This window comes from Aethalodelphis obliquidens, unplaced genomic scaffold, assembly GCF_003676395.1.
Source record: "Aethalodelphis obliquidens isolate GAN/ISIS:26980383/991018 unplaced genomic scaffold, ASM367639v1 scaffold28, whole genome shotgun sequence".
In the NCBI taxonomy this organism is placed as follows: domain Eukaryota; kingdom Metazoa; phylum Chordata; class Mammalia; order Artiodactyla; family Delphinidae; genus Aethalodelphis; species Aethalodelphis obliquidens.
Genome location: NW_020837972.1, coordinates 16,490,755 through 16,506,096, shown reverse-complemented (window position 1 = coordinate 16,506,096; position 15,342 = coordinate 16,490,755). Strand labels below are relative to the sequence as shown.

At 54.4% G+C, this 15,342-nt stretch overlaps 1 protein-coding gene across 14 annotated transcripts in view; it reads left to right on the top strand.

Moving 5' to 3' along the window:
• The window catches only part of KDM2B (lysine demethylase 2B), a 123,255-nt gene that overhangs the window by 30,269 nt on the left and 77,644 nt on the right, over positions 1 to 15,342 (top strand). For 9 of the 14 annotated variants that reach the window (XM_027124827.1, XM_027124828.1, XM_027124831.1 and 6 more), the window contains 2 exons: positions 7,616 to 7,709; positions 8,708 to 8,861. In XM_027124827.1, the coding sequence (XP_026980628.1) occupies positions 7,616 to 7,709; positions 8,708 to 8,861 (248 nt within the window). Of the gene's footprint in view, positions 1 to 3,649; positions 3,839 to 3,860; positions 4,182 to 4,610; positions 4,860 to 5,213; positions 5,396 to 5,453; positions 6,219 to 7,615; positions 7,710 to 8,707; positions 8,862 to 15,342 lie in introns of those variants that run through there. The other 5 variants (XM_027124839.1, XM_027124843.1, XM_027124840.1 and 2 more) reach the window with 5 other exon arrangements.

The window sequence follows — 15,342 nt, the reverse complement described above, 5'->3', positions numbered from 1 at the left end:
AGTGTGGGAATTCCCGGGCTGTCCAGTGGTTAGGGCTTGGTGCTTTCACTGCTGTGGCCCAGGTTCGATCCCTGGTTGGGGAACTGAGATCCCACAAGCCACATGGCGTGGCCGAAAAAAAAAAAAAAAACAAGAAAAAGAAAGAGAGTATACTAGTTACCTCTTGCTGCATTTACTTTGTATTTTGTGCAAGACACTCTTCTAAGTCGTTGGTAGAATACAGTGAATAAACAAAGTCCCTCTTCTCATGGAGCTTGTATTCTGGCTGGGAGAAGAGACAGGCCAGCAAACAAGTGAATAATATAATTTAGGAGGTGATAAGTGTCATGAAGAAGCAGGATAAATGGAAAAGATGATGACAGGGTAGGCTGAATATCAGCTGTGCCAATGCATTTCTGCCACGGCCTCCCCCCACCCCTGCCCCTAATTGCTGCCCCACAGAAATGTTTTGGCTGTACAGAATTATTTGTCTTGGAAAATTCCATAATCGTACAAACAGTGACAATGATTTGGAAGTACCCCTGTATTAGTTGTTTACTGCTGCATAACAGATTACCCTAAAACTTCACAACTTAAACAAATTTATGTCTTAGCATCAGCTCACAGCTTCTGTAGGGCAGGAATCTGGGTGTGGCTTAGCTGGGTGATTCTGGCTCAGAGTCCTGAATGAGCTTGTGTCAGAACTTAGACCTGGGGAGTTCCCTGGCTGTCCAGTGGTTAAGACTGTGCTTTCACTGCCTAGGGCCCAGGTTCAATCCCTGGTCGGGAAACTAAGATCTCACAAGCTGTGCGGCACGACAAAACAAAACAAAACCCAAAACTTAGGCCTGGGCCTCAGTTCTTCACTATGTAGGCCTCTTCATAGGGCTGCTTGAGTGTCCTCATGACATGGCAGCTTCCTGCCCTCCGCCAGAAATGGTTTGAGAGAGAGCAAGGAGGAAGCCACAGTGCCTTTTATAACCTAATTTTGGAAGTCACATACTGTTTACTTCTGCCATATTATAGTAGTTAAAAGCAAGTCACGAAGTCTAGCCCACACTCAAGGGAGGGAAATTTGGCCCTGTCTCTGGAAGGGGTGGGGAGCTCTCAAAGACTTTGTGGACAGGTTTTAAAACCTCTGCAATCTCCTGGGTCTATGACATGGGCACACCTTTTTCACTTAGGACCGTTGGGTATTTTAACACATTCCAGAAAGAAATTAGTGAGTCTTTTCTGTTCTCACCTGCTCCTGTAGCCCACTGGGCTTGCAGAAATGAGGTTTGCTGGTGTATTAGAGATATACAGTGGACTGAAAGAGCTCAAAAGCCCAGCCAAAAGGGGATCCCGTGTAAAGCCTACATTTGGCCCCCCAAAATTGAAAATTGACTGCATTTTCTTCCCATGTGCTTTCTGGGGGTACGCAGCTGAAACAGGATGAAGACAGGCACGGGGATGACCAAGTTTCGGGGCTGCCTCTGTCACTCCCTGAGCTATGGCAAAGCTTTTATCTCCTCTTAGAGACTCAGCTTTCCCTCCACAAAGCGGTGATCCTGTTATCCCTGCCCTGCCTCCCTCCATGATGTGGGGAAGATGGAGCCTGCAGTGGATGTGAAATGTGGTTGGGATAAGATGTTTGTCTACGTGGCCTCCTGTAGACACACAGGGGCTGCAGCTGCCATTGGAATCCTGGCATCCTCTGCTTTTTAATCTACCTTCCCTCGCATTTGCATAGGGCATCTCTACAGCCGATATTTAATATTTACCGGCTCACTCTCATCAACCGCGTTTGCTGGCATCATAAATGATCGTCCCTGTGTAATGTATCACATAGAGAAACTGACCTAGAGAGGCTGCTGATGTCACATGTGGGCCACGCCCCGGGCCCTGGTCTCTGGATTCCTGGCTTTTCCCTTCTACCTCGAAAAGAAGAACAAAGAGAGCCAGCCTTTCCTGTGGTGCCATGTATGGCCCCAGGTGCTGTGTTAGACCCTTAGCACCCAGATCTCAATGATACTGGAAGCAGGTTACTATCCCCATTTAACAGACAAGGAAGCTGGAAATCATAGTGGTTCAATGCAGTAATGGATAGAGCAGCTGAGTGTAAGACAGTAGGGGCTGGTGTGGCTCTGGATAACTGGAGAGGCAGCCTTTAAAAAACATTTTTTTTAAACGAGTGCTGGCCAGACCAAGCATATCTAGGGCAGCTGAGTGTAAGACAGTAGGCAGACCAAGCATATCTAGGACCTGGTTTGGTCTGTAAGGGCCACCAGTTAGAGGGCCCTGACTAGTTTTAACAAATGAGATGCTGAGATCCAGAGGGGGGAAAGGATTTGGTCCCATGTCACATAGCTGGTTAGAATAATTATAGGGCTGTTGCTGGGTACTGCACTTACACAGATGAATCTGGTGTGGTCCCTACTCACAAGGATCTGGGCATTTGTGACTTAAAAAGTAATATGGGGGAGTTCCCTGGTGGTCTAGTGGTTAGGATTCGGTGCTTTCACTGCGGAGGCCCGGGGAACCAATCCCTGGTCGGGGAACCATCCTGCCTGCTGCGTGGTGCAGCCAAAATAAAAAATAAAAAAAAAAGAGAAAAGTAATATGTCTCCCATGCGGACAGCCTGATCCTGTTGTCAGGGCCTTCTCCTCTCTGAGTTCGTTTAATTCAATGACTGGTGCTCAAATCCAAGGTCGGGGATTGTCTTTGTCATTACTATCTTTTCTTTTAAATAGGCAAAGCATACATAAGGTAAAAAATTCAACCAATTCCAGGGAGTTTACAGTTTAACCTCACAGCAGGCCATCAGGGAGGTACTAATGGGTGAGCCATCCAGTAAATGACACAAGGAAGCAACACCCTGGGCCAGGGCGTTGACCACCTTTAAATGGCTTAATGTTCAGTTCCCTAAAATGGGGATTATTAGGTTGTTTTAAGGATAAAATGGTATCATGCCTGTAAGCAGCTATTATTATGAGCACTTGATAATTGGAACCTATTAATTAATAATGCTGGGTAGCCCAGGGAATGGGATTTGGCCAAAGAATCGAGAAGTTTGATTTCTGCCCCTGCAGACACCATACCACCATCTCCTGGCCCCCCTTGTGGTTTATGGGGGAAGGGTGGGATGGGAAGAGGGCTGTGGTCCTGATGAGCGTGCCCTGGAGGGGGGACTTCTGATGTGAGCTGGACTGACTTCTTCAGTTAGTGGTTGAGGTTTGGCTGTAACCTGCACACTCTGCTTCTTGAGATCTTGGGATTTACCAGGGACACCTGGGGAGAAGGGCTGAGAAACTCTGAGACAGGCTGCTTGGGTAAGCACCCCACTACGAGGGTAGTGATCAGGGTGAGTCACCACCTCTGAGCCTGTCTTGCTTTCTCATCTGTAAAATGGGTACACTCCCGCAAATGACCTTACAGGGCTGTTGTGAAGATTGGATTAAGTAATCAAAGTGTTTATCTCAATGAATTGCCACAATAGTTCTATGATGTGGGGTTACACAGCTCCTAAGGGGGCAGGTAGGGGCAGGCGCAGGAAAGAGCATCTTAGATTGCAGATGAACGACAGGTCACCTCCCTGCCCCCAGGGCAAGGAAGCTGCTGAGAGAGGGGAAGTGGTTGTCCAAGGTCACAGCTAGTCTGTTTTAGGGCCAGAGCCGCATGCCTGATCTCTGGGCTGCCATACCCGGCATCAGACAAGCCCTCCACCCCCTGGCACTGGTCCTTTCTATAGCTTTGCCCCGAGGGGTGCGTTTCAGGAAGGTGGTTTTGCTGGGTCGTCGCCTTCAGCAGCAGGACGGCGTCCACCCTCCCTGAAAACGGGCGTGCGGGAGTCCCCGAGCGCCTGCCAGTAGAACGGAGGTGGGGAGAGCTACCCTCGTGCCCCCACCCAGCCCGGGCGAGGGGGCGGCCGTGGGCGGCGGCGTCCCCTGGCGCTGGTCGGGCGCGCTTCCCTGTCGCCGCCGCGGCCTCCCTCCGCCTCCCTGGCAGCCGCCGTGCCGCGCGGGTGTTCAGTTTCTGCGCGGGGATGAGCGCAGGCTGCGCCCGGCTCCCCGAGAAAAGAACGAAGCGAACGAGGGCTCCGCGGTCCTCGACAGGGGCCTGGCAGCACCGTGGAGGGGGCTCGGCTCTGGTCGCCGGGGCCGGACGAGTGTCGAGCCTCAGCCGCCAAAGGGGACGCCCGGGAGCCGCGCTGCAGTCGAGGGTAACCGCGGGCGGGGCTGGGCGGGCGTTCCTGCGCTGCGCCCCGCGGGCCCCGGGCTGCCCGGGAGCCCCTCACTCCTTCGGGGCGCACCGGGGCGGGGTGTGGGTCGCCTCCCTCCCGCGGGCTGCACGGCCGGCGTCACGGAGCCGCTCTTTGTGTCTCCCGGGGCTGCGTGTAAGTGTGTAGCGTGTGTGCACGCGCGCTCGGCGCCTCCAGCCCGGTCACCCGGTGCCAGCTTTCCAGGTCCCCCCGCCAGACCTTTGCCCGAGGGGACGCCGCCTGGGCTGCCGGGGGAGTTTCGCTAAGTTGGAGGGAAAAGGGCGGGGTGGGGCTGCCCCGCCTCCCAGACCCGAGGCAGCGCCCCAAAGTTGGTGCTGCAGGTGCAGCGCCCCCTCCTACCACGCTCCTCCCCAGCCAGCCCCGGCCTTGGGAGGTGGGAAGCCCCCAAAAGCTTGGGTCGCGGGTGCGGGGTTTTCAGGCGCCAACTTGGAGGGTGTCCTACACAGATGCCGCCTGCGCCGTGAGTGGGGGTGTCGAGGGGCGCGGCTTTCCGGGCAGGGGGCGGCCGAGGCGGAAACCAGGCCGGCTGGCCGGCCGCGGTGAGAGCTTAGCGGCCGTGGCACCGAGCCGGGGTGCCCATGTGACTGCGGTGTGCTTTGGAAGAGGAAGCTGTTAGAGGTCAGTGCAAAGGCGTCACGCCAGAGCGAGCGAGAAGCAGGAGTGAGGGGGGAAACGCGGAATGAGTGCGGGGCAGGCGAGGAGGCAGGCGGGGTGACGGCTGCAGGGGCCCGGGACAAAAGCCGCCCCGTCCCAGCTCCCCTGGCCACCCTAAAGCGTGCACTTGCCCGGCAGGAGGGGCGGTCCAGGCCTGGCAGCCAGGAAATGAGGGACATGGGAGGAGGGGCCTTTCATGGAAAGGCGGGGCTGGAAGTGGCTCCCCCAAGCTCCGAGGGGCCTCGGAGGGTGCTGGAGGGTGACTGGGAGCGCAGAGCAGACGCAGGCTCAACTTGGAGAACTTTCCCTTGTACGCAGCAGCCGCAGCTCGCAGGGATTCCGTTTCCGCGTGTGCTGGGGAGGCTGGAACTGCGGCAGGAGATTGGCAGGTTGAAGGTGGACGACCTGTTTGGCCAGGACGACCTGTTTGGGGAGACTTGGGTCCTGGAGCCCAAGAGCCCAAGAGCCAAGCTCCTCTCCTTTCTGCTTTGGGCCCCTGGGTGGGTATCCAGCTGCAGACTGAAGGAAGCACCTCGCCTTTCTCCACCCCACAAACACTTAAATTGTTTCCCCCAGACTGTGTTCTGCTCAGGCCTGGAGGAGGTGCAAACCAAGGTTAGATTAAAGAAAGAGAAGAAGAAAACCGAGAGGAAGAGTGGTTTTAGGAAAATGAGGACTAATATTTTGAAGTGGTGCTTGGAGAGAAGAGGCCGGCGTGGTCCATGGGGGTGGGGTGGACTAGGGCTTTAGCAGGCCCCCTACCCCTCCAGTTCCTTGGAGAGAAGAGAATCACCCAGGCCTTCAGAGTGGGGACCTGGCTTGGGTGGGCCGGGAGGAGGCAGCAGGGTGTGGAGGCGGAGCCGGAGCCGGAGCCGGAGCTGGGACTTTAACAACCCCAGCGCCAGCAGCACAGCCCGCGCCTGTCTTCGTGACAGGGCTGCGTCCTGTGCTGTCAACTACACCCCTCCGATGGGGTTGCTAGGCAGCGGGGCTCTGATGTGCAGGAAGGCCTTCTGATTTGTCAGCCTCCTGCAGACACATGGTTAAGGCTCCTTCCAGCCTATCCGGAGGAGGGACGCGGGGCACGCCGCGTGCATACTGCCGAGCCCCGGGTCCACCTGAATGTGAGGTGCAAAAGGCAACCAGAGGGAGGGGGCGCCTGGAACCCTCCAGCCTCCTAATCAGCTCAGCCCACGTCCCCCCTGGCCCCCACCATTATCTCCTCTCAGGCTGCTGGCTCCTCCCTGCCCGACCCCGCCCCATTCCTCTCCTCTTCCCAAACCATGGAAAAGCAAAGTGCAGCGGGGAAAAGCGGTCAGTGGGGTAAGCGTGTGTATGCGGGCCTCCGGAGGTGCGAAGGTGTGGGAGCATGAGCCGTGGGGGACTGCCCCAGCCGTGCTCTTGTGGCTTTTGGGGGAAGGGGTGGGTGAGAGGGAGGGGGCCCTGGCACTGCCGTCTGCCAGGCCGGGACCTGGAAGCCTGTCTGTCCCCCCTCCTCCTAAGCTCTGCTCACCCCTAGGAGGGCAGCAAGTGGAGGGAGGAGGGAGGGGACGGGTGAGTTCCTGTAAGGAAGGGTGGGTTGTTTGGCAGTTGCTAGAGCTTAGAAGGGGGGCTGCTGGCAGGTTTCTTCTCCCGAATGCCCTCCCTCTGTCCAAGCCGCTCAGGGCCGGGCTCTCCCTCTCTAACTCCTTCCCTCCCTGACTCCTTCCCTCCCTCTCTGCCACTCCCCCCCCCCCCCCACCCCGAGGGTCTTTATCGCTTTACTTTTTTTTTTAGCAGCTTTATTGAGGTACAGTTCACATACCATTCATCCACTTAAAGTGTACAATTCAATGTTTTTTAGTATGTTTACAGAGTTGTGCAACCACCATCAATTTTGGTACATTTTTGTCACCCCACAACAAAGACCTGTACCCATTAGCAGTCACTCCCCATTTCCCCCCAGCCTCTGGCCACCACTAACCTACTCTCTGTCTCTGTAGATCTGCCTACTCTGGACATTTCATACGTGGAATTATACACTGTGGTCTTTTACGGCTGGTACCCTTGTACTTCCAGCTGCATTGCTTACTTTGCAGTCATTTGCAGTTTGCCTTGCCATTTAACTTTCCCAGGGTCATGCTCCCTTAAGAGTGTTTCATCCTTAATGGCAGGGGTCTTATGCTTTTCTCTAAGTGCCATGCCTAGCTCTGGGCTGGACCACTGGTTGGCTCTCAGTACATGATTGTTGAATGAATGAGGAGATGAATGGGGACTAGTAATTGGCAAGCTATGCAGGTGGTTTACAGCTGAATTCCAGAGGTCCCAGTTGCTGCAGAGGGACCTGGCAGCTTGGGAGAACTGCAGGTATAGGAGCTGGAAGGAGCAGAAATGAAGCCTCTTGCTTGGGTAGGAGGCAGGGGTGGGGCAAGAGTAAAAACCGTCTTCGAGGAAGGAACCAAGTGGCCTGTGGGTTGCCAGCTCTCTCTCTCGGGAACCTGAAAACAAAAATGCCTCTCCCAGCCTTGGGGGCAGGTAGCCAATGCTTGAGATTCGCCACCTGATCACAGGGGCTTCCCCCATGGGGAACTCCGATTAGATTTGGGTCTAAAAAAAAAGAAAATTCCCCAGTGTCAGCGTTTATAAAAGGGCAGCAGGTCAGGCATCTCTGAAGCTGTTTGCTCGCCTCCTGTGATTCAGGCATTGAATTGTTTTTCTGCTTCCCCGCCTCTGTGCTGCAGGTACTGTCTGATGAGCGTGAAAGGTTGTTTCACTGACTTCCACATCGACTTCGGAGGCACTTCCGTTTGGTACCATGTTTTCCGGGGTGGGAAGGTGAGTTGAGTCTCTTCACATCTCTGTACACGCCTGGCTGTTTGTGCATGGAGGGGCTCGCTCGCCTTTCTGCTTCTGCCCCCCGCCTCCAGCCAGACCCCACCCTGTGAGGACTTTCTCACTCTCTGTCTTCTTCTGGAGGGAAAGGTCAAGGTCAACTCTTTTGCATCACATCTGGTCACCCTTTCACACCTGCTTACCCAGTCCAGTGTCCTACGCATCTTGGGCCAGATTAGAACTCCAGATGTGGCTCCCAAGAACCTCCAGCATTTCATTTCCCCCAGCTGTAATTTCAGCTCCAGCACTGGGACCTTTTAACTTAAAAGTCTAGTTGCCTGCAAGAACAGTTTACATTAGGGACAGACATCACCCAGAGAAAGGGCGTGAGGCATGTGTTCAGGGTGCTCCTGCTGTGTCTGCTCCTGTGTGCATGTCCACGTGGGGACGTAGGGGTCCCTGCATGGAGGTGGGTGCTCCTTGAGAATACGTGTGTGCTGCCCTGCTCCTCTGGGTCTGCGTGTGCATTTGTCTTAACCGAATGTGTTGGAAGAAATTCCGGGTAGGAAGTCATCCCTCTTGGTTCCAGATGTTTTTCCTCCTTCTCCAGAGCCAGCACAAGCTGGTTTTATTTATTGGGCCATTTTATCCTACAACTTAGGAAATTCCCCTTCTTTTCCTTCCCCCACCTCCCTGACAAGCCCACGGCTCAGGAGAAAGAATGTTCCACTCAGTCCAGGAAGTCTTCCCACCCTGGTGTTTCAGCTGGAACGGAGATTCTCTAAAGGCGGGCAAGGGGTGTCCCAGAAGGGCGGTACAGCCTTCTCTGCCACCCCAGAGACCCTTTGGGCCTGGTCCTGGAAGGGTGTCTGGGGATGTGTCCTCCCCCATCCTCCCTGCTCCCAGGCAGGTGGGGCTGTCTTCTGGGTTGTGGCAGAGCCTGGAAGAAATCAGAGACTTTGGCCTGGATCTTTAACTGATTGCTTCTTTTTCCTTCTAAGATCTTTTGGCTGATTCCTCCAACCTTGCACAATTTGGCGCTGTACGAGGAGTGGGTGCTGTCAGGCAAACAGAGCGACATCTTCCTGGGAGACCGTGTGGAGCGATGCCAAAGAATTGAGCTGAAACAGGGCTACACATTTTTCATCCCTTCCGGTAGGTTCCCGCGAGGCTGGCGCTGGGCTCTTAGCAGCCTCCTGTTGGCCGGGTGGCCTCAGCCAGGCGTTTAGGCCAAGTGATGGGGTTTCTCTGGGCCTCCTTGCCCTTGGCAGTCCCTGAGAGAAGGAGAGAAGCAGGCCTCAGGCTGCAGGGAAAAATAGCCTCTCACCTCTTACCTGTTTTTTCCTGCCTGTGGGCTAGAATTCTCTCTTGGGGAGAAAGCCTCCTGAGGGCCCTCCCTCAGGGGAAGTTTGAATGCCTTCCTCCAAGATGTCCTGCTGAGATTTCTGAGGGTGAGGATGAGGGTGGTCCTGTGGGGAGGGGAGGGGCAACTTTATCCTGATGGCTGGGGAGGGGAGAAGGGGGAGTTGGCCCAGGGGAAGAGGGTAGAGGGGAATGCACCCAGAGTGGCAGCTTCCTTCCTGCAGAACAAGATGAAATGTAATTGGGATCAAGGTCAATTTCTGTACTTGGACTCGCCCCTTTAAAAAAAAAAAAATTAACTACAACTATAGCAGAGGGCAATAATTAAGAGCATGGGCCCTGGGGCCAGAAAGCCCCGCCCTAATTCAAATTCCTGCTCTGCTGCTTACAAGCCTGACTTCCTGGAAATGACTTAATCTCAGTGCCTCAATGTTCTCATCTGTAAAATGGAAGACTTCCCAGGTGGTAGTGAGGACTGAGTGAACCGAGACCTATTGGCCTACAGCTCCTGGGAGATGGGCTGAGGGCTTTTGGCCAGTTACAGGCTGAGTCACTAGTGGATGTGGCAGATGACCTGGGAATCTTAGGCTGCATTTCAGTGGAAGTGTTTTACCCAGCATGAGGGAGGTGACAGTCCCACTGTATAGAGTGAGAGGGTCAGGCCACATGTAGGAGACTGTGTTCCTCGTGGGTTGTAATGACTTACCCTCATGGGTAAGTCAACCTCGAGAGAGAGAAGAGTCTGGATACCACATCAGGTGAGGTGAATTTGAAGGAGGAATTGGGTTGTTTTACCCAGGAAGTGAAGGTGTATGGTAATGGCCATCGGCCAGTTGAAGGATCATATCTTGGAAGACAAGGTATAGCCAAGTGGTATTGGAATGAGTTGCTCTGCTAGGCACTGAGCTCCCCGTCACTGGAGGTACACAAGTAGAGGCCATATGCCAAGGAGCCTGCAGGGAAATTGCCACTGAGTGGAAGCTTGGATCTTAGGGTCCAAGGCCTCCTTTGAGGCCACTAAGATCCATTGGATGGAGAAACTGGTCACACTTAAGTTGGACTGGAGTTGGCCTTGGGTCTGGACATCAAGTCAGTGTCAACTGAAGGGGGAGCGGTTGTGGTAGCAGTTCCCAGCATGGGGATGGGACCTGCACACGCGGGCTCTTCTAGAAAGTTGGGCAGAGATTTCACTATTAGGGAAGTTTGGGATTTGGAGGTGGCGGGGTTTAGTGGGGGTGACTTTGTTGTCAGGGCCCCAGGTGCATCCTTGGAGCTGCTTGACCCCGGGAGGGGAGGGACTGCTGCTTGGGACAGGAGGGAATTGTAGTTGGTGGACAGCATTTATGGAGCACAGCCTGGAAGGAGGTGGTATCCTGCAGTGTGTTCAAGGCCACTGCAGGTGTGGGAAGATTGGCCCTGGTAGATTCAAAGGGAGGCTGGCGTGCGCTTGGCCTTGCTGCCGTCTTTGTGACTTTGGGCTGATCTCTTCCCCTCTCTGGGCCTCAACTGTCCCATCTCTACAGTGGGGGCAGAGTGAGGCTGAACTCTGGGATCCTCAGGCTCCGTCCCAACTCTGTCCCCTGAGTGCAGGCCTCCTTAGCCTCCCTGGGAGGACAGGCGTTTTTCTCGCAGGGTCTTTTTCAGAACCGAGGGGTGGCCCATTGCTTTCCCCCGATCTGGGATGGGAAGGGTGTTCATTTTGGTGCCTTAAGCAAGCTGGAAAAGGTCTCAAGAAGCAGCATCTAAGCCCCAGCAGGGGTGTGGCTGTGTGTTGAAGGCAGGAAGAGGGGACGTGGATTTGAACTGCAGCTGGTAGGAGTCTATTTAGAATTCAGCAAAGACTTTTGGCCCTAACAGTCTTGAGTGAGACACCAGGATTTTTTTTCCTGGATTTTGGGAAGCAAAAAAGGGACAGTTGGAATTTGTCACCTTCTCAAGGGCAGGGTGTACATGTGGTTCCCAGACATTGATTTCATGAAGTTAAAAAAAAAAAGGTGGGAACTGATATCAATGTTATTATCTTGTAGTTTTGCTAAATATGGGCACTAATTTAAAAAAACAACCCGTCAGCTACTTTTGCTGATGTTTCATGAAAGGAGGACTATTCTGACACTAAAAAAGATGGGAGTACATAATTCCAGAATAAAGGACAGTCACTACTTGAAATTTGATGGGTTTGAGTTTATGAGAATCTATGCCATCTTCATTTTTCTTATTTTGTTGTCAACCAGTGAAAAATAAAGGACCAGAGTTTTGGAGTCACTGAACTAGCTGAGCATCTTGGGTCCTCACACCCTCTGAACCAGACACACATCTGAGATTTGTGGTAGCTGGGATGTGGCTTTGGGGAGAGAGCCTTGGGGAATCCCACCACTGCACATGAGCTTTTGGGTGTGGAAAGTGGAGAATCTAATTCTGGCATTTCCCACCTCTGATCTGGGTTTTCACCTCCACAGTGTGACCTTAGATGTGCCCTACCTCACGCTGGCCTCAAGCTTCCCCATCAGCTCTGTGAAAGCTCGTGGATGCCATTGGGTTAGGAAGATTTTAAGTGTCACAGTATCTTTGTGAGACTTGGTTTATCTTTTTCTTCTTTTGTCTGAGGGTGAAGGGGTTGGGTGCTAGCTATGCTTCAGAGGTGGTGGTTCTTCAGGCCTTGGGCAAGTCTGAGAAACAGTAACTTCTAGCTATTTAACAGTATAAATAGGACCTGATCTCTTGGACCTGAGATGATCTATCTGTGAAATGGGTACAGAGCAGAGACGGGCTGGCAGTGAAGCAGGCTGAGGTGGAGGTGCTCTGGGAAACTGGGGAATTGCTGCTCCACTCCAGCCAGTTAGGGCTGGAGGGCCTGGTGGGCCCAGCTTCTCATTTTTCTGGAGAGGAAAGCACTTCAGATAGCCTTGTGAAATTTCCCCATTTTTTTTAACTTTATTTATTTATTGTTTTTGTTTTTGGCCACATTGGGTCTTTGTTGCTGTGCGCAGGCTTTCTCTAGTTGCGGCGAGCAGGGGCCACAGTTTGTTGCGGTGCACGGGCTTCTCATTGCGGTGGCTTCTCTTGTTGCAGAGCATGGGCTCTAGGCACATGGGGTTCAGTAGTTGCAGCACATGGGCTCAGTAGTTGTGGCTCGCTGGCTCAGTAGTTGTGGTGCACAGGCTTAGTTGCCCCGCGGCATGTGGGATCTTCTCGGACTAGGGTTCGAACCCGTGTCCCCTGCATTAGCAGGCAGATTCTTAACCACTGCGCCACCAGGGAAGCCCGAAATTTCCCCATTTTGATAACACAGGTGGGTCAAACTGTACATGCCCCTGGGTCTGATGCAGCCTGTGGCCTGGCAGTTTGGGCCCCTGATACCAGCTATGAGGTCCCAGAGAGGAGAGGCCATCCTGGCTTCATCCTGGCAGCCACAGTGCCCAGCCCCGGGCCTGGGCCAGCACAGGGAGTTCATGGATGCTCCTGAGGGCCGTGGGCCTCTGTGAGGCACCCCTGAGTTCTGGGACCTTTGGGTTTATCCCTGCAGCAGCCACACAAATGTGGGTCAGGGGCCTTTTCATTCCGAACCCTGAGCGTTTGGGCGTGGGTCAGACACCATGTGCCCCCGCGGCCTTCTCGTCCCTTCATGTCCCAGAGAATACCCGTCAGTTGGTTTTGTGGGTCGCCTGATTTCCTTTTGTGGCTGGATCTGTCCCTCGTCGCGTGGCCTGATAGCCTTTGTTGTCGCCTTCATGTTGTTGGAGACTCTGGCCTGGAAGCAGGAGGCAGATGCCAGCATCCTCGGTGCAGTCACCAGTCTGGGAAAACTTGCTCTCTCGTGCTTCTTGGGATGCAATGAACGAGTATCGGGAGGGTGGATTCAGATGGGGCTTCTGAATGCTTTATTTCCACTCCCTGGTTCTTCCGGAGGCAATTGTTTATTTAAAAAACTTTTTTTTTAAAAAATCTTTTTATTTTTTTTAATTTTTAAAATTTTTTGGCCGCACTGCACTGCATGTGGGATCTTAGTTCCCCGACCAGGAATGGAACCAGCGCCCCCTGCGGTGGAAGCGCTGAGTCTTAACCACTGCACCACTAGGGAAGTCCTAGAAGCAAGCGTTTAAGTAACGGAGCGGATGTGAGGAGGGCTGGGGGCAGGGGCTGGGCAGTGACTCTAATCCAGGCCAGGCTGCCTGACCTACCTGCGAGGCACTGGCCTGGGGAGGAGAGGAGAGTGGAGAGAAGCTTCTAGAACCCCTGGAATGTCAGTACAGATTCCCTGCCCCTCTCCTTGCAACAGCACCTCTCACATCAGGGGAATAGATGTAAGTCAAGTGAGTCTGCGTTTCCAGAAGGGAGAGTCCGGGGCTGATGAATGCAGATTCACGAGGGTGCCGTTCTTTCCAAAGCCCTTGTGATGGACGGGACTACCACGAATATCAGCGGCAGTTGCTTCCATGGTTTGAGTTCTTACAAGGGAAGCAGTGGTCTTCTTCATTTCACACGGGCACGTGGAGGCCAGGAGAGGGGACAGGCAGGTGCCCCAGGCCACGTGGTGAGTCAGCACTGGGGACAGTCTCCAACCCGGGCCCCCGGACGTGGGCGTTCATAGGCATTAGGTGGGCATGCGAGGAGCGTAGGAAAGGGACCCAGGAACCTTTGTCCCATTCAGGCTTCACCCCACCATGAGCATGTGCTTGAAACCCGGCTGTCCTAGGTCCCAGTCTTAGGAAATGTTGCTTGAATAATGCTGATGGTGGTAACAACAATAGTAATAGACAGTGTGGCTCCGCTTGGTAGAAACAAAAAAAAATGTACAGTTGAGAATATCAGCTGGTACACAGCTGAGGCGGAGAGGCTGAAGCAGATGTGGAAAACGGGACTTGTTTTTTTTTTGGCCTCGCTGCGGGGCCTGCAGGATCTTGGTTCCTGGACCAGGGATAGAACTTGTGCCGCCTGCAGTGGAGGCGCGGAGTCTTAACCACTGGATCGCCAGGGAAGTCCCGGAAACCGGGAAACCGGGACTTCAGAGGCGCAGCCGCACTGTTGCACGCGGCGGGGCGGGGGGCAGGGAGGTGGTGGGGAAGGAGCCCAGGTAGCTCCGCAAGGACACCCCTGGCGGGCAGAGCGGCGGCCAGAGCTGTGGGCGGGTAACCGCAGAAGCAGGTTACATAAAGCCTTCGCTCCTGTGCTCCTGGCTGGCGGGTTGCCCCTGCCCTCCCCTGAGCACCACCAGCTCTGTCCCACCGATCGTCCCCAGCAGGGGAGGGCCCGCCGCCCAGAGTGTTGACACAGATGCCAGCAGTGGCCTCGCAGCCTCCGAGCTCTCTTCCCAGGTGGCAGCCCGGCTCCCGGCAGCCGTGGCCACCCGTGGCTGCCCGTGACTCAGGTCTGGCGTGTTCGGCTCACCGAGGAAAGAGGCTGTAACTGCTCCCGCTCGGCGTGGGCGGGGAGGCCTCTATACTTTGCCTCCAAGCGAATGAATTAGCCTCAGGGTTGTGGAGAAGGCTTGGGATCTCAGGTTGCCCCTGTCTGTCCCCTTTCCCCTCTGCTGACCCTCTGTCTTTCACCGTGAGTCCCTTGGCCTCTGCCTGTCCTTGTCTTCGCTTCTGTCTTTCTTGGTTCCCTTTTTGCTTCCCCTCCGTGTTCGCAGGCCTGTCTCCCGGGACTCCCAGGCCTGTGCTAATAAGCCTGTGATGTAGCGGCAGTGCAGCGTGGCGGTTAAAAATGGAGCCGCTGTCACTCACCTGCTGCGACATCATTCAGCAAGTGACTTCCTTCTCGGAGCCTCGGTTTCAGCATCTGTAAATAGGAGTGGGTTATAATGCCACCCCTCCCCTCGCTCTGCACTGTCCAGTATGGTAGCCAGGAGCTGCATGGAGGACTGTTGAGCACTGGACACACACGTTCAATCCATCATTGAAGGAATTAGGCGGCTTGCTTTGTCTCTAGCCTTCGTGGACCAAGCAGAGGCCAACTCCCTGGGTCCCAGTCCTTACAAGTGACTTCACTTTTCTGTGGCTCAGCCTTCTCGTCCGTAATTTGGGGGTGAATGTCGCGTGTACCTTGGAGGGATCTTGTGAAGATTAAATGAGAGCAGCCCTGTAAAGCCGTCAGGCCAGTGCCTGGCACAGAGGTAGTCCTCGGTTATCCTTCTCATGATTGCAGTGCCAGCCTTCGGGCCAGGAGCTCAGGGAGGTGAAAAAGCCGTGCTCCAAGGTGCTAATAAGCTGCAGTCAGCAGGAGAGAGACTTGGGGCAGAGCAGGAGCAGAGCTTCTGCAGGTGCCATGTGGCAGA